The 18709-nt window shown below is 40.6% G+C and overlaps 1 protein-coding gene across 3 annotated transcripts in view; it reads right to left on the bottom strand.

Annotated features, from left to right (window-relative positions):
• The window catches only part of lrp8 (low density lipoprotein receptor-related protein 8, apolipoprotein e receptor), a 214811-nt gene extending 197009 nt beyond the window's left edge, over positions 1–17802 (bottom strand). For all 3 annotated transcript variants that reach the window (XM_059340547.1, XM_059340549.1, XM_059340546.1), the window contains exons 1-2: positions 17625–17802; positions 16488–16613 (exon numbers count right to left, since the gene is read on the bottom strand). In XM_059340547.1, coding sequence (XP_059196530.1) covers positions 16488–16613; positions 17625–17691 — 193 coding nt within the window. In that variant the 5' untranslated portion in view covers positions 17692–17802. The remainder of the gene's footprint in view (positions 1–16487; positions 16614–17624) is intronic.
• Between the last annotated feature and the right edge of the window lie 907 nt (positions 17803–18709).

The raw sequence follows: 18709 nt of genomic DNA, 5'->3' as shown, positions 1-18709 counted from the left end.
TGATGGCCAAGTCAATCTTATCTTAAGCTGATATCCCTCAGCGTCTTCTCCTTCCACACTCATTTTTCATCTCTCTATCAATCCCCCAAGCACATATGAAAGAGCGAATAAATCCATTTTATCCTTCCATCACCTGCAAAACACCTGCTTATTTCCCCTTGCTCCCTGCATGTTATCCTCTCTTATTCTTACCTCATCCTTACTTTATTTTTATTCAACTCCCTCTTTTAAGTTTGGAGCTTGGGTTAAAAAAAAAACAGTGTTTGCCTTCCCTCTGGATTCTTTAACAGGTGCAAAAGTCTCTTCATTAGAAATGGATCAATGTGTTTCGAGTGCAGATGAAAAACATTTTGACGCTTTTTGAAGTTTTGGGAAAATCTACTCATCTTCACCCGTACAAATACACTCACAAGAGCACCCTTGCAATGTTTCTTAACATTGCATAAACATCCTGAAGAGTGGAAGCATCTTTTCATGGCATCTGACAAATTGGATTATGGGTAAATAGGTCTGGTCCTTTTGACAGGAAGACACTGTGCCATTTCAATATTTATGACTTTCAGAATGAGCTAGAAGTGAATAGAATTAATCAGGCAAACTGCGAGGGATCTTAATTACAGGAGGCAACCTGAGTCTTTTCCTCCCTCAGCCCGTCGCTGGCAGAACAGAAAGAAAAATTGCAATAAAGTGACAATTATTCAGTGAGAGATTCAAGCTCCCGCAGAGTAATTTCAAAAGGACAGGGATGGAACTTGATAGAAAGAAATATAATCACCTGGGAAGGACAATTTCAAATGGAAAGTAATTTTGAATGCTATTTTTTGCTGAGTATCTTTGTTGAAAGAAGCAAATTTCAGAACCTTATGATATGTCCCCTCTTCTGTCCCCCTCCTGCTCTATCCGTACTGTTCAGTGTCAAACAATTACACCCAGCCACCTGTTCAAAGAGCTGCTCAAGTGAAAAAAGCCTCCGAGCACTGTGGAAAAGAGGCTTCATCTTGGAAAACAATGGGCTGCCTGCTTTGATTGTGACTCACCTCTTTCTTTCACAGTCAGAGGGATCGATACTTTTTGCTCAAAGAAAGAGACCAGTATCTTTGCCCACAGTCACTTTTGCTTTTTTGGGGAGTCTGGGTGATCTGTCCTCAGAGCCCGACTCAAGTGTAAAATCATAAAGTCTTAGGTGGAGACCTTGTATATTATCCAATAGGTGGTTAATCAGCAGGTCTGAGAAGTGTAAAAATATGCAATCTGAGGTGACAAATGAAAAAGGATCTTGATATTGTGTCAGGGTTTAATTAAACTGTCTGATCATTTATGAAAGCATCATCAGACAGAGAAAACTGGACCATGGCTGCCGTGGCCGGGCCAAAAGAGGTGGAATAAAGCCAATAAAGAAAGGCAAAAACATCACAGTAATAACACCACGGGCCAATTATACTTAACTACTGCCTTCTGTCACAACTGGGTCACTGGGTCTTGTGCATGCACAGTGGAGTAAGTGTATGCGTGCGTGTTGTAAAGGGTCTGGTTTGCACATGTGTCATTATTTAATAAAATAATTCTAAAAGCGTTCTGTGGTTTTCCAATTTGGACACAAATTTCTTTCGGAAGCTCGGATAAGATACTGTCAAAGTGTTTTCCTTCATTTAAAACACATTTGGAGTTATTTGTTTATGTACTGAGCTTATAATTTACTTCAGATGTTACGTAAATACATGGCCAAAATGAACATATCTATTTGATCAAATAATCATCTAGTGATATTTTCAATCGCTTCAAATGATTCCTTGACCCAGAAAAATGTATATTTTGACACCAAGATTGACCTTCTAAGTGGCTTTGAAGATATATTGGTTTTCATAGACTTTATATGGCTGCCATCTCCAATCCGCCATCTTGATGAAGTGGCTCCCATCAAAATTGAAACCTATGGTGATGTCATGTGGAAAAAATGTGGTGCTTTTATCCGACATGTCCCCATTCTTCTAAAATCTGGTCCTAAGCCACCTGACTATTACACTTCCTATGGATAAAAAAAATATTTTTACAGCTGGGAAAAAATATTGCCTGGTTATAATAATAATAATATTTAAAAAGGAAAGACTACCTATTTAATATTAATATTTCCAAGTTCAAAAAGTATTTTTTTTTCATCATTGGGAATCTGCACACCTGTTTATCTTTGTACCTAAAGGCCAAAGTTATGAAGTATGTTGCCGCCAAAGTATCAAAGTACTGTGCCCAAAGTCCCTTGAGGGGTCACCTTAGAGGCCGTATTATTACACATTCAGAATCTTTGCTTCCTGGTTTGTAGCTTCGCAAAGTACTCGGAATTGAGCTTGGGTGATTTCTTTTGGATGTCTACTTGTGGGCATTAAATGTTGGCTTTTTAAATATAGTAGTGGGATTTAGAGTTGGTTGCACCTGAGCACAGCAGGCATCGCAAAGTGGAAATTTATGGGCAGCAAGGCATGAAAACTGCAGATGGCCCACTGCAGCCGGGGATTCACCCCTTCACTAGTCTCTGTGGCTAAACAGAATGATCTCACTATTTGTTCACTTTATAATGTGACTGTCATTGCTTAACTCTTAAGCAAGCACAATATTATTAGTGGTAATATAATCTTATTAGGACAGGATATAGGATCTGCTGAAAACTATGTTATTTATTAATTTGGCCACAAAAATCTTGACTACTACAGAACTTAGACTGTCTATTATATACTATAACTGACTAGTTATTGGGAATGCAACAACAAATTGATAGCAATGGACCAATATACTGGCCGAACATAGGTATCAATTAATATTTTCATGGTTAACTGCAGTCGGCATATCTGCAAATAAGATCACAATGTTTATAAAATGTGTTATATCAATTTCTGTGCTGGCTAAATGTGTTGGTTATTTGTGGTCTGACTCGGATATAACAGATTTCTTTGTTTCACTGCCACAAAAGGGGTAACAAATAACAGAAAAGCAAAATAAACTAGAATACAGTACAGAAGCCAGGAACTTCACAATAAGTGCATGAAAGGGTAAATAAGAAGAAACAGAGATGCCACATATTACACAAATACTGAATGATGATGTGAAGAAAATAATGGAGCGCAGTACAGAAGAAGCTTTTAGAGAAAGATAGACATCCTCAGCAGTAACAGCACTAAACCTTCTCTAAGAAAGCCCTTTGAAAAGTGATCCAACACATGAAAAGAAAGTTTGTACATGAAAAGACGTGAAACACACAGGTCAGGTATGAATCAATATCTCTAGCGGGAGCGCAGTATTAGTGAGCTATGAGATTGAGCGGCATCAAGAAACTCAGGGAAACCAAACAAAAGCAAAATCACTTTTGTGCAAAGCCGGTTATTCTGTTATGAGTATGTGAAGGAAAAGGTCACGGTATTCATTCTTCAACGTGCTAGAGCAGCCAAGAAGCTGATGCTAAAGTGCATGTGTGTGTGTGTGTGTGTGTGTGTGTGTGTGTGTGTGTGTGTGTGTAAGAGAGATGGAGAGAGAGAATAAACCAATCAAAGAAAGAGAGGGAGCTAAAAAGACAGAAAGTGCATGTATACAGTAGCTTTTTTTGCATATGTGCAGGCCTGCTAATGCCAGTATGGTAATTTGCTTGTTCTTTTGCGTGTGTGTGTGTGTGCGCGCGCACACAGGCCTCTCTTCTTCCTTCAAAAGCCCAGTGTAAAATCTTTAAGCCGATCCTCTTGCCGCTTCATTTAATCACACTAAACCTCTGAGACCTGTCCAATGCAAACAAACATCAACAACAACATGAGCAGACGAACAAAAAGGCTTCAGGACACGATTTTTCTCTTGGAAATTATATGTAAACACATGGTTATGTAAAATATAGACACAGATTTTCGAAAAAAGCTAACGAAAACACGAGGAGCTCTGTGAAAACAAGGGAGAAAATGTATGAAAATTCTTGCAAAGAGTATCGAACTCAGCAGGATAATGCAGATGTTGCATGCAAGGTCACAGCTCTATTCATTATGCTCACACACACACACACACACACACACACACACAAAACCAATTGTCAATGAATCTTTTCATATGTGTGTGTATGTGAGAGGGAGAGGGCCTCTGAGGCCCCATTGAGAAGGTGTCACCCTGCTTCCAAACATTCAAGCGCTGCTGCAATGACACATAATAGGATATGGGGGTGGAGGGCACAGAGAGAGAGGGTCGTCGTTGGTTAAACGCCCCGTGAACACATGCCAGAAAAGAAGAAAGACAGAAAAGAGACCTTGAGGACGGAGCAGGACAGGAGATCTGATGAAAAACATCTTTACTTCACGCTGTATTACAAACACAACAGATTGAAACTCATTGCTCTCTCCAGAATCTGCTCCCTCTCTCTCTCTTCCTCTCTCTACATTTGGCTCATCCTTTGCAACACAGCATCTTTAAACTGCAAGTTGAAAGCTTTGCAAAGCAGCCAACATCCCAAATAGCTGAAGTACGTTTTGAACGTCAATGTGTCCTGAGAGACTCCTGATGCTGCTCCAGCAACTACAGCGCATCCGCTTTTTATTTTTTACTTCAAACACACTTCCAATAATCCCCACACTGTAACTCCAAGAAGAAGGATTTTTTTATCAGGTGTTTCAGAGGATAATCAGAGCAGGAGGCTTTTTATTTTTTTTTATACTCAATCAGCAGTGGAAAATGTGGTCCTTACCATTGATTCCCTCACAATCTCCTCACCCTTTAATCTCCCCCCCAGCCCCTGCATGTTGACACAGTGTCAGTGTGTTGTTAAAATAAAGCATGCTGCAGGTAAAAGTGTTACATTAGCATTATGTCTATTCCCCAAAACATAGGCTCTGTATGCGTGTGAGATTTTGTGTCACACTAGCCATTTTCCTGATAACCGGTATTACTGAGCGCGAGCTATATCATCAAAGAGCGACTCCCCCCACCTTCGCTGCCTCCCCCCACCATCCTGCAACGAATGACAAGCAAAATCCCCTCAAGGTAAAAGAACCGTTCTCCAAGCTTAGGAGCTGGCAAGGCGTGTGTATGAAGGAGATACGTTGTGTGTCTGTGTGTGTGTGTGTAATCTACATAAACAGCTTCATTCAAAAGCCAGATGGAGGGAAGGGGACAGGAGGAAGAGAGAGAAGGACAGAGTGTGAAATAAGGACAAGAGTGAGAAAGGTGTGAGGACATGGAAGAGATTTGAAAATATGTTGAGGATGTCAACAACTTTCTCAAGCTGGTAATTCTCATGTTCCTTTGGTTACTGACCAGCCTCCCGTCAAAAACCTCACTATAGGTTGTGTGTACAGGCAGAAAAAAAACGATCTATGTCTCTGTATTTCACTGTCCGCTGTACTGCGTCCGCCGCCATCTTGGTGACTTAGTAGTGATGGACAGCCAAGTGAAGTTCAAATGGGGTGGGTTTCCTCCTTCGGTTTGAAGCAGGGGTGGTGGATGGGTCAAACAACCCCACTCTACTTTCACCAAGTAGAGTGGGGTTCGCGTCCCGTGTGAAAACAAAAGTAAACAACTTTTGACTTAGTCTTATGTTATTTATGCAAGTTACGTGAATCATGTTTCTGAACGTATCTTACGTTTTTTACGCAACTTGCGGTAGTCAAGTGACCCTTGTAAATCCTTCACTTACGGCACTTACGTACATTTATTTACCGTTTTAACTGTCCTTTTAAGGGCTTACCAGAAGTTCTTTGCCCTAAACCTAGGTCAGTGGTTTTACAAACATAAATCCACAGATACTGCAGCCTTTTTTACAACCGCGGACCTTACGTGTGTGCAATTTTTAGAGCGCGCCTCTGTACCGCGATACGTACAGTACGTAAGTTGTGGTACTGACACACGACCTCTTTTGCCATTTATTGGAGAACTTGTTCATTGGTCAGTTATAGCAGAACCGGAACTGGTACATTTTTATATGGAAATTTGAATCTAGGGTGATGGTTTCGGCTCAATTTTAAATTTAAACTTTTTATTTTAAGCACTAGACGGAATTGTTGTTAGACGGATCCTGCTTTGTAAAGATCAATATTGGATTTATTCCCTGACAACTGTCATTCACATTTTTACATTCTGTCCCCAAGATTTTCACCTAACAAGAGTGAAAAAATAGCAGCAGATCCTCACATTTCCCAGGTTAGAATCATCAAATTTTTGGTATTGTTGTGTGATCTCTATCAAAATTTATTGAGATTACATTTCTTTCAGTCAACCAATTAACTAATTGATTCAACATTTCTCCCCAGACCTCAACTAACACACATGCGAGAGCCAGGACAGCTTCACCTGTTTAAAAAAACCTGAAAATGTTCTGATCTCTGCAATTAGTTTAGTTCCTCCAAATCCCATGAGAAAGACAGGTTTGTCGTTGGGCAGATAAGATCAGCCACATGCAAAATTTCCAACAGCCTTGTTTTTTATGTAACATTATATGCAGGAACAATGGGTAAGCCGTAACTCCATGGAGAGACAGGCTTTACTAAATGCATTGACTGCAATGATGTATGCATAAACCATCCACATTAACAGTAAATGGGTGCCTAAATGTATTGTTGCTTAACCTTGTTGACAAAATAATTCAACAGACTTCTAATTGTGCAAAAACACTTGTTTTGACACTCTGAGAATCCCAACACAACATGATTGGGAACAAGTGTTTTATTTTTACTATGATGGCTGATTAATTTAGTCTATAACTAGCTGTAATTGTTACATTTAGAAGAATAAAAAGCTTTGGCACATCACATTTGTATAACCTCAAACAGTCTTTATTAGGATGCAACTTTAGCATCTACATCAGTGTTTTCTGCTGCCTAATGATGCAGATGAAATAAGGGTAAGATCTGAGTTTATGTACTTTCTGAGGCTCCTTTTTCCTTTTTTTGACACCTTCAAAGCCTCTTTCCATCTGCTTTCTCTCAGAAGAGTTCGGCCAGAAAATCTAGTCTCACCAACAAACACGCACAAAGACACAACTTCGTACAAATGTGCACAAACACACAGGTACACGCAGCAAATTCGCCACAAGCTCAACTTGTACTTTTACAAAAACTGATTTCCTGCTTCATCACCACGGTGGGTGGAAAATTACCTGTTTTTTTGACAGGAGACACTGGAGCGGGGTAGGATGCAATGAATCAAACTGAACAAACCAGCAGTTAGTTCTTCAGTTGAAGACAAAGACTGAGAGGAGAGAGAAAATAAATCGTAGACAATACAAGAAGAGTTGAACTGAAGGCAACAGAGCGAAGACAAATGAAGAGAAGAAGTAGAGTACAGAGAACAAAATAGAACAGAAGAGAGAAGACTGAGGGATAGACACTGGAGGAAGGGAAGTTGAGGCAATAACACCAGAAAAGGGAGTTAAGTCTAACTCTCTTTCCTCCACTTTGTAACTTCCATGTAAAACTTTTCATGAAAACTTTTGACATGCAGCACTCAAGGGCCCTATCTCCGTGTCAGCCCAGCAGACTGGTATTAGCAGCCATGTTTTATTCATCAGCATTCTTAGTTGTCGTTTCATACGCCGCTCCCTGACTGCATATACCAGGCGACAGAGCGCAAGGTGAAAAACAGGATTACAGCAAATGTAAATAATAAAATGGAGGCACATGAAGATATTCAGTTAATCTGAGCTGGGGATTAATGCCATGATACCCTGTCAGACACGGCTGGGTTGGGGAGGGGAGGGGGGGCTAACAACAGCCCAACACAACAACACCGGCACAAAGAGACACACGAGAATGAGACACAGCTAAACACACACACACAACCACGGTGGTGGAATAGGATTGCAGTGTTATCAGAGTTTGACTTTGAACAATAAGTGACTTTGCAGCAGAGCAGACAAACAACACAAGGTAATCTGTCGAAAACTGACGAGCTAATTCTGACAGAAAAGACAGGAGGGAGTGGGGAACTGTATCTGGAAAGGAAGAGAGATAAATGGAGCAGGAGAGAAAGAACAAGAATTAACAAACTATTGAAATAAAGAGGAGTACTACATCACTTTCAGGCTTGCAGCATCCCCTTTGTTACTGTAGCACACCAAAGTTTCTTCCAGTTTATTGACACCTCTCACACAACTTCGTCCACCTAACTTTCTTATTCCCTCTCTGTACGCTTCACCTTGAATCATTGTTTAACCTTCTGTAACTTTTCTGCATCGTTCATCAGGCCAGACACAGGTAGATTATGTTCAGGGTCAGCCATGTTAGTCCTCAGGTGAAAGCAGAGGCCATGAACACAACTTTTTTTGAAAAACACCTTGAATGTCTGTGGTCAGGTCTATGCTGTAGGCCCTGACTGTCTGCCTGTCAGCTGCATTCCTGCTGGTGTATCTGTGAGAAAGTGGATGTGAGCGTGGGTTTGATATTCAGTTTCTCCAGTAAAAAGTGTAAAGGTTATTTACTCTAATATTCTCATATGCTTCATTACATAGCCACTGATTGAGAAGTTTTCACATGCTCTTTTCCATGCCCTAAATCAGAGATCATCTACTGCAGAATAATAACCTAATGAATGCAGAAAATGTGAGGAAAAAAATGCATTGTGGTATTTAGCATATTTAAAATTACGTTTCTGTAACCATAGTTTTTAACAGTGAACTGTAAGTCATTTTCTAGTGAAGTATCTAGTTCCCATTCTGGATTTCCCATGTTTATTAGGAGTCTGTTGAAGAAAGTGTAAATAACTAACAATGATAACTAGGCATAAGTACATTTTATTTTCTTTATTTGTAAGTCTGGCCCTTGGACAAACGTAGTTGATGACCCCTGCCCTAAATATTGGGTTGGTCGACAGTATTATGTAGGCTTTCAGCAGGTCACCAGGAATAACAAAAAGACGTTTTATATATAAATATACTACACAACATCAATATCTTTAAAATGGACGCATAAACCTTCATTAATTCACTTTTGGCCAAATCAGGGCAGGACACCAAGCTGTCAACACAATAATAAAATATTATCACTTTATGAAGTTCATAGTGAAAATGTTAGAAAACTATTGCATCTGATTCATTTAAATGCAATATTCACTCGGCTTCTAGCTCTGTCTTGGTTTCCACCAATTCTTGAGGGCTCTTTAGTAGCTAAATACTCCGCTATGTTCACTAGCTGGTTGCTAACTTTGTCTATGTGCCTTTTGTGCTAGAAAGCTACAGTGTGTTCATAATGAAAACAGCATTGAGAACTTAGAACATAAAAAAACCCCCAATGATATCAAACATTCGCAAAGTGACACGGGGTACGAGAAAAGAAAAAGGGGTTGGCAATTTCAAAGTCAAACAGTTGAATTCATTTCAAACTGACTTATATATAGACATGCAATCAAAAACCCAGACACATTGCCAAAAATACACTTATGTACACCCTCTGAAGACTTTTCTGTTTGCCACTGCCATTCAGTAATACTGCACTGTAACTTCTATTCCTTTTATATTTGATATTTATTTAAATATTTTATCAGCTTGCTTTCAATTTTAAAATTTTATATTTGAATGTACTTCTAATCTTGCCTTGCCTCTAGTCTTCAGTGGAATAATGACACTGCCAAAAATAGCTACAGGTAGGTTAGTCAAAAAATAGGCATCACAGTTAAGACTCCATCGTGAGAATTCCACCATTCTGGTCGCTGCGTGAAAATTAATAAACCTAAAGCTTTCATCCTCTGTACTGAGACACCAACCACTAGAACCAGTAGCAGGTATGATCGAGGATGCATGTGTAGCTGAAATATTTCGTTTAGCTGAAATATTTCGTTTAGCTGAAGGGAACTGCTCGGTGTGGGGATAATTCCCTGCAGGTTCATCAATACAAGTGACCCCTCTCACATCGCACATTCACACAGATTGATTAGTATTATTTGAGCTGGCACTCTCAGCTGGTGGGAGCTGTAATTCCTGCCGTCAGCAAAAAAAAAAAAAAAAAAACTTGGAATCAGTCCACTCATGACTGGTACATTAGAATATTACTTGGAGAAATGTGCAGTATTTCAAAGATACTTTTGAACTGTGGTGAAATGAGTTTAAACCATCCCTCGAGGTAACCATCCCAAAACCTACGCATTAAAAACATAACTTGATATTTAAGAAATGTTATTCCCCTCTTCCAGTTTCCTTAAGCCTTCGTGATTAGATGCTTACTATTTCCCCACATAAATAACCCAGTAGTTGGGTTTTAAGAAAACCTTATTCTGATAAATATGTCCTGATTTTGGAAGAAGGGAGATGTGCAAAGACTCAGAGAGAAAACAACTTCCTGTCGTTGCTTTCTTTGACACACACACTTCTCACAGTGCAGATTCTCACCCACTGAGACACTCACTAATTGGATTAGAAGTATGTAGATGGACAGTGCAGTCTCACTTTCTCTCTCTCTCGCACTTTCACAGCAGCTGCTTCCTCCTTGTAGGTTTTCTGCATTTTATACCCCTGCCCTTCATGTCAATACAAAGTCATTACTCCAAAGGGCTGGAGAAAAACAGAGAGGGGTCACAAATACAGGAAGGGGGGGTGGAAAGGGAGCGAGGTTGAAAGTTTGTAAAAATGAGCGAGAGAGACACACACACATAGATGGCCAAAGAGAGCGAGAGAAAGAAGGAGAGAGCAAATGCCTCAGGCAAGCACTGACCTCAGCTAAAATTACCCTGCTGCTGTTTTGCACCGCTGCACCCAACACCTATTCAACACACCAGGTATTGTTAGCTTGTAGAGCATGATACAGTGTTGACAAAGGTGGTGCCCTGCCATAGTTTGGGCTTGTCACCAGTAAGGCTAGCAATGCTGCATGTGTCTACTTGATTATGTTTAATATTCAATCTTCAAGGAATGCTTCATGTTTTAGGGAAGATTGGCCAGCTGGCAGTCTTACCCTTTAATGTGTCAGCAGAGGGACAGAAGGGACTAGCATCATATAAGAAGAATAAGAAGCCTCATGTTTTATTAATACATTTTAATTTACTGGTGTGTACATTGCAGCATTGGTGAGAATGAGCAATGAGACAGCATAAATAAAAAAGATACATAGGTAAAGAAATTAAGCAAGGTTTATTTTTGGTACAGTTTTGGACCAATTTCACAATTTTTAGTCATTATCCTAATTTCTTCGGAAGCAGAGTAAATAGTCCATCATTAAAAACCATTTTGTGTATTTCATGTAATGTTTTTCAAAACTCCTACACAGAACTGTTAGATGCAGCCTCGTACAACCTCAGTATTTAGCTTTAGGGCTGCAAAAAGTTCTCATTTCCTTCGATATTAGTCTAAGAATGCAATCCCACATAAAGTGCATGAATAGTTCCGACATGACTCGGCTCACAACAAGATCTGTGGATTATTTTGAGTAACCAGGTCATGATTTATGACATTTTTGCAAGCGAAGTAACATCAAGCTGCATTATATTTGAGAGAGGGCAAACATCTTTACAGCCGATATCTCCAACTCTCAGTAGCTCAAACCAAAACGATCCACCAAAACAAAATCTGTATTGTTGATTTTGAGGTGAGCTGTAGTTTTCAAATATTTCTTTTCAGCCCTAATGGAAGAATAAATTCATGCTAACCAAAAGTCGGCAAAGTTGTATGTATCCAAGTTGTATAAAAACAGAATGATCCTTTCTCCTATCTTTTGCAAGTCAATTTCCCCCCAAACCTGCTTTTTCTGTGACATGCGTGGCTTATGTGTAATCATCTGTTTGTGAAATGCTGACTGTCGGCACACAAAGCCAACCAGATGAAACCCACGGACACACTTGCCCGCACACACACACACACACACACAAATAGCGTCTCACAGTGCCTCAGTGGTCACAGAGCACAGCAGTGGGTTTCTCTCTTGAGACTGGAGCACTGCAGCTGCGTACACTCCTCACATACATGCACACAAACACACATACATGCACATATAACACTGTCTTTAGTCCAATAGAGAAAAGCAATGATGGAGTGGGGGGTTGCCATGTGCTTGTGTGTGTGGTTGTTAATGAGTAATAGTGTGTTTCTGCTTATGTGTATGTGTGTTTGATGGCGTATACACAGTAGAATAGAAATAATACCCATTTAGAAAGAAGTACTAGGGTATAAAATGTGTTTTGAACCCAGTAACTCAGTTCAGTGTGTGTGTGTGTGTGCCTATTTTGTCCTTTCAGAAGCAGTGTGTGTCTTGTTTTATTTTATACCAGTCTTGCCACACTGTCCTGCAACTACACACACTCATTGTGCGTCCATATGTGTGCGTTTGTGTATAATTGATTAAGGTACCGGTCCCTTTGACCTCACACTCCCATTAATAGTCTGACCCAGCTGTGCTACAGAGAGCAGTGTTGGTGCATATGTGTGTGTGTGTGTGTGTGTGTGTGTCAGCAGGTGACCAAAATGTGTTTCTGTGAGCCTATCAGTACAATGCCTTTTTTGCCTGAAGCGCTTCTCTGCAGTCTCTTATTACAGTGAGTGTGTGTGAGATAGCCTGGCCTCACACACACACACACAGAGCAGCGGCGTGAAATGTGTTGTGATGTCTCCTCTATGGGAAGCTGGTCTCAGACTGCAGAGGAGACGCTCCCCTTCTCAGACCTGCTCAGACTCATTGTCCTGCTGTGACACACACACACACACACACACACACACACACACACACACACACACACACACACACACACACACACACACACACACACACACACACACACACACACACACACACACACACACACACACACACACACACACACACACACACACACACAGCTAAACAAGAACTTTCTTCCCACCCTTATGTATTCTCTTTTCATCCTCTTGTTTGTAGCTTTGTGAAACGCTTTCATGGTTCATTGAGGCTTTACAATTCAGATTGTGTTCTTATCCTATCTTATGTCATATGGTTTTCTTTTTTTTTTAAAAGGCATTTTTACAATAAATGTCTGACACAACTTTAAAAATTGATGGCAATACATTTTCCATTTATCAACTTGTTTTATTTAACTTATTATTGGACTAATCTTTGCACCACCAATCAGCACGATTGATTTCAAAGTTCCATGTTCGCAAATAAATTCTCTCCAACAGTTATTTTTACAGTGCAGCATGACCAAGGCCGTTTAGAGGAGAAGCTTCTGCACAACAATGTGAGAGAGGTAAAACAATTGACAGCTAACACAAGGTTTAGATATGAGATGATTTTACTCTGGCACTAAGATTAGGGATGCTTAAAGCCACTTAAATCTGCTGTAAAATGACACAGTCTTTTATTTGTATATGCCAGAAACAAAATATAGGTCAAACAAAGAGTTGTGCAGAGGTGTAGAGTTACAGTGTGTATGAATACATGTGTGCAAGAGTGTTGTGTTCACTACAAAGAAAGCACATGCATGAACAAAACCCCCTTCACCACCACCACCATCACCACCACTTTACTGTCTCCCAGGGCAACAAGAGCGAAATCTACCAAGAGGCATGTTGAGAATGAAGGAGAGGAGAGGGGAGGAGAGGAGCAGGAGGAGGAAGAGAGAAAGAGAGTGAAAGAAAGGAGAGATGAGGCACAAAAGACAACCAAATCTACCAAGACGTATTCTAATACAGCTGCCAGAGGGAGGATGCTATAGGGTAATCCCTGCAGTGAGAGCCCTGTGTGTGTGAACAGAGATGGGTGATGTGACTACTGACTGAGAGGCACACGGTAGCGCACACTCACACAACACACACGTTATACCTGGCCTGGGTGTTTATGAAATACTCATGCTTGGTGTGCTCACATGCACGTTGCTGCCTTAACAGAGAAGAGGGATAACAGGCGCCAGTGTAACAATGACACAATGGTATCACTCCACGTTCTAATGCATTTAAAATTCCCAAGTTTCCTCAACAAGAACTCAAAGCAGGCACTCCATTCTACAAACTGCAATGAATATTTCCTGCTTCAGAATTGTTCGGAAACCAATTTCAGAAGGTTATAAATGCACTGTACATTTAAAATGAGAATGGCTTCAACAAGTGGCATCTCACCACAAGTTTAATCAATTAATCATTTCACAGTCCAATGCAGAGGTCTGCATTCTTTAACTGGTCATAATTAGGGACACATATCAAAGGTTTGCCCGCAAGGGCGCTGATATATTAAAACATTGTTGTAATAAAATGTATCAGTATTAAGGTAAATTTGACAACTAAATACATTTTAGAAATTAGAGAAATTTTAGGTGCTTTCACAACTGAAACCTGAAACAAACGGTCTCGGTTCATTTCCAAGTGCACCAAAGCAAAACAGAGCATTCTGGGTTTAATTTGGCCAGAAATTTGAGAATCACCACCAGCCATGTCAGCAATGGGCTTGAAAAACGTCTCGTCAGATGTGGTTTGATGATGAAGTCAGAGAACTTATTGAATTATTTAGTTTATTAATTTAAGCTTGTTTCCACTCGAGCCATCATTTTTAAGTCAGAAGCAAAGGCCAATGAAACCCAAATGGATGCTTATCAAATGAGAGATTCATCTGACATACAGCCTACTTTAAATAAAACCTGTTGCAAGCCCATTTAGCTTTGTCACACCACCATGTGTGAACTAAACTTGTCAGCTTTGCTAAACTAACCTCACCCTCACTCTTCACATCTCTCCTTCCGTCTCCATTTGCCCTCTGTCCATTCTCCAAAATGATTCCACTTTCCTCACACTACACTTTCCTGTTCCTCTCAATCAAATCTCTCCCATCTTTTCTGATCCTCCTTCACCTCCTCAACCTCTTCCTCCTCTCCACTAAGCTCTGCTGGTGATATTGCGGTTTTGGGGAGGGGGCACACTGGCAGTGTTGGCATCTGTTCGAAAGGGCTGGCACACTGCCAGCCACTGAGCATCACTCCGGCAACCAGAGTCACGCTGTTGGATTTATCTCCAACCAACCTGTCAGCTGATGCTCTTTGTGGGCGTAAGACGAGTGGGCATAGCCTCCGTGGCATTCGCACTGCCAAGGTGCCCACAGGAGATTTAAAAATGGGGGGAGGAAGTTGGTGCTACAATGCTGGGGAAGGGAGACAGCTTTTTAGAAAGAAGCACCCAACTTCAGACACAGGCTGAGCACTCAAAGAATAGAGAGTGCAAGGTGTGTAGGAAGGCAGAGAGGGAGCAAGGGATAGAGGTAGCAAAATAGAGTATAAGGCACAGCAAGAGGTAAAAAGTAGATAAAGGTAAAGCAGAGCAGGGGGAGAGAGTGACAGAGGAGCCCAAGAGGAAAGCATATCCACAACTCAAGCCTACAGGTATGTAGCAACAAGAGTGAGGAGAGAAGACAGAGGCTGAGCACATTTCTGCCACAGACAAAGTGATTTGGTTAAAACAACCGTCTGTCACCTTAAGTAGCATTTTAACATTCAACTCTTCAACCAAACAACAAAGTAAAACGCACCTTCAAGAGGAGAGGAGAGCTCATTAAAATCTAATTCCACTTCCATCAAGTATCGCCCACTAAATGTCCAATAATGCCAATCAGCCTCTGCAGCGAATGAGACGTGCATGTAAATGTCACGGCATTCATCAAGGGAACTCCCCAAGATATTCCGCGGCCACCCCTCGGGCGTGCTGGTCCACAAGATAAGCGATGAATCAATTGGCCGCTAATATAACCATTCAAGCAATTAGTACCATGACAAATTTATAAGCAATGATTACTCGGCTGGTTGTCCGTGCAATTTCCTGAATTGAGCAGAGTGAGTCGGTCAAACGGGAAAGTCTTTTCCACACATTCCTGAAGGGTATAAGACAATATTTGAATGTCCCAAACCACATATCTAATCTGTATTTTTAATTCTAATTACGTACCACCTGCACAGAAGCAGAGGCGCCCTTGAGAAAAGAAAAACAGTAAGATGTTACCATCCATATCTAAAAGCTACAGTTTATGCATAAGAGCATGCTGCATTAGTCAGCAGTGAGTTGTCATGACATTTAACACTGCCATTTGATCATACTATCTCAGATATGACTGTAAAGCCATTATATAGCCAAAGCATTATGAGACAGTATAGCAGGGTGAGCTGATAACAGGACTGACATTATCTCTACAGTAATAATAATATCAGGCAATGGCCCTGCTCTGACATAATAGTACCACAGCTCTCCGTGTGTTGGAAGCTTTCAGAGGCTGTGAAATTTGTAAGAAATTGGTTAAATTCCTGTGGCCATGTGACCTGACCAATGATCCAGGATCAGCAGTTCCTGCACTGACGTGTGCAGGCTAACAACTGAAAAGGAGATTCCAGAGGGGCCCAAAGCAAATAATAAGCAGCTTATTCTCAGTATAACTTAATTATTTCAAAGGTTACAACATGGATGTAAACAGCACAGCATCAAATAATGGTCTGGTGCCCTATGTGTGCCAAACTACATGGCGGCAGGTATATTTAAGGTCCATGGTGCGGCGAACAAAAGCATCACTGTGTGTATCCCCCAATTTAAGAGACTCGTGGCTACTTACGACAGTTCTCTTCGTCGCTGCTGTCTGAGCAATCATCATCATCATCACATCTCCACAGGGTCGGGATGCATCGCCCGTTCTTGCACTGAAACTGCCCGGTTTCACACTCCGACTCTGTATTAGTTCCTATGTTGTCATTCAAAAAAAAAAAAAAACAAGTTGTCAGTCACTTATTTGGCTCATTTAGTGTTTAGAATCTGTACACTGGATACATGTAAATGTCAGATTAACAGAAGAGCATTAAAAAATCTCGTCAAATAATCAGTTTATAACCATAAAAGCATGGTGACGAAATTGAAGATATTTACAGGAAAGAGGCGGTGTACTTTATCAAGATCAGCCTATGGCAAAAGGGGGCTCGACTAGCTCTGTTTACATGGCTGTTTCTTGTGAGGTTAACTGGTGTACTGCAACAATCTCCACTTTTTTAAATAGCCTAAAATACATTATATACATGCCTTTACTGCAATAAAGCCAGAGATTACTTTTGCCATGAGTACTGTGGGCTGTAAACTGGTAAATAGCTATGATTGCTCCAAATCTCTCAATACTATCACAAGGCTTCTTCCAGTAATGACTGTTATAGCGTGCTTTTCTAAAAATCCAACATTCCTAGAACATAATTGACACTTTTTCTGTCATGATTAGCTTAAAATTGTCTTCTTTCATTGTATATGTATCAATGCAGGCTTTGGTGACCATGACTGGGTGCCACCAGTGTCCTGCAGGCACTTCAACACAAAGATCTGTGTAGGCAAATCTATTTAAGCGATGTTTTGGCTGCAGCTACAAAAACACCAAACGCAGACCACTGCAGCCTTCACATCACCACACAGCCTCTTTTCTCGCAGTAACATCAGCCTACTGCATTTAGACACGTGTTGGGTTTGTAAGGATATTTCCTTCCGCGTATTGTCACCTCATGCCACCAGTGATCGCAGTCACAGCGCGGGCAGAAGAGACGATCCAGGTGTGAGCCACTGCATGCACGAGATGACAAAAGTCTTTGAAAGGCACATTAGCGCAGCGCTTGGGAAGACGCGGACTACACTGAGAGACGTTTCTCAGTAGGCAGCGATCCCCAAAGCGTCCGTGGTGCGATGCAAATTCACCTCATTGCTGAGACAAGTGTCTTACCTTTAGCGCAATGGAGCTCCATCAGTAACAAATGAAATAGCACAAGCTTTCCGACTTCTGTCCACATCTTTAGATCCTGTGGGGGTCTAAGCTTGTGTTCATGCAAGTGAAAAAGCACTAAAGGATCCCCGACCTCTCAATCGCTCTGTGTGTTCCTCGCTCTGCCTCTGCTACTGAGTGTGTGAATGTGTGTGATCAGAGCCAGGCTCTCTCCTTTCTCTCCCTCTGCCTCGGCTGCAATTTGAATCAGTGACGCTTATGGGCGGGATAACTGGGGATAGTGCCTGCGGTGAATGTCGTAGGTAGAGAAACTACATCAGAACTGTTGTTAACCAGGGGAGGGTTATCTGTTAATAACAGTAGGTACTGCGATGGAGCAGACCCCTTCAAACTTTTTTAGATTTTATATAGCTTGTCAAGGATCTGCAAATAATTGTTGAAAACGACACAAATTATTAGGCTAACCCTCTGGAGTCCGTGTATTTATTGAAAATACTAATGTTTTATTTACAGTAATAACTTTATTTATATATCATATGTAGACAAGCTGAGAAAGCCAGTTAAAAGTACAATCATAGGAGCTTTCACAGTGTGCCATTTATGTTTCTAGACCATTTTAAATTTTTTGTAGTTTTATTTATTTATTTATTTATTCTTTCTGCTGTTTTTGTGTTTATAAATGTCTTTTTAAAAATGTACTTTTCCATAGACACCTGTGTCTTCTGTTTGTATTTTAGGTTCCTGGCAGCTTTATACTTTGTTAATTGAAATAAAATGAAAAATCTGCCAAGTTTGTGTTGAGAAAAAGGAGCCATGCATGTGATGTAAGCTAAGGACAGACTGAAAGATGCTAAACACAGACGGAATCGAATGCATAGGAAGTTGACAAATTTTAACCAAAATCTCCTGGACTTCAGAGGTTTAAGCTTTTAAAATAAATAAATTGGGGGGGCATTTTTTCACTTTCTTCCCGAGAGTTGAACATGAACACTGATGTCACTTGTTTTGTCAGTTGCTAGCTAACTTCTCCGTTAAGCTACAGCTAGAAGCAGCTTTACTGAAAGACTGGAAACAATTAAGGCAAA

This window comes from Centropristis striata, chromosome 9 (genome assembly GCF_030273125.1).
Source record: "Centropristis striata isolate RG_2023a ecotype Rhode Island chromosome 9, C.striata_1.0, whole genome shotgun sequence".
NCBI classification, from domain to species: Eukaryota; Metazoa; Chordata; class Actinopteri; order Perciformes; family Serranidae; genus Centropristis; species Centropristis striata.
Note: the sequence above shows the minus strand (reverse complement) of the source record. Positions and strands in the feature narration are given on the sequence as shown.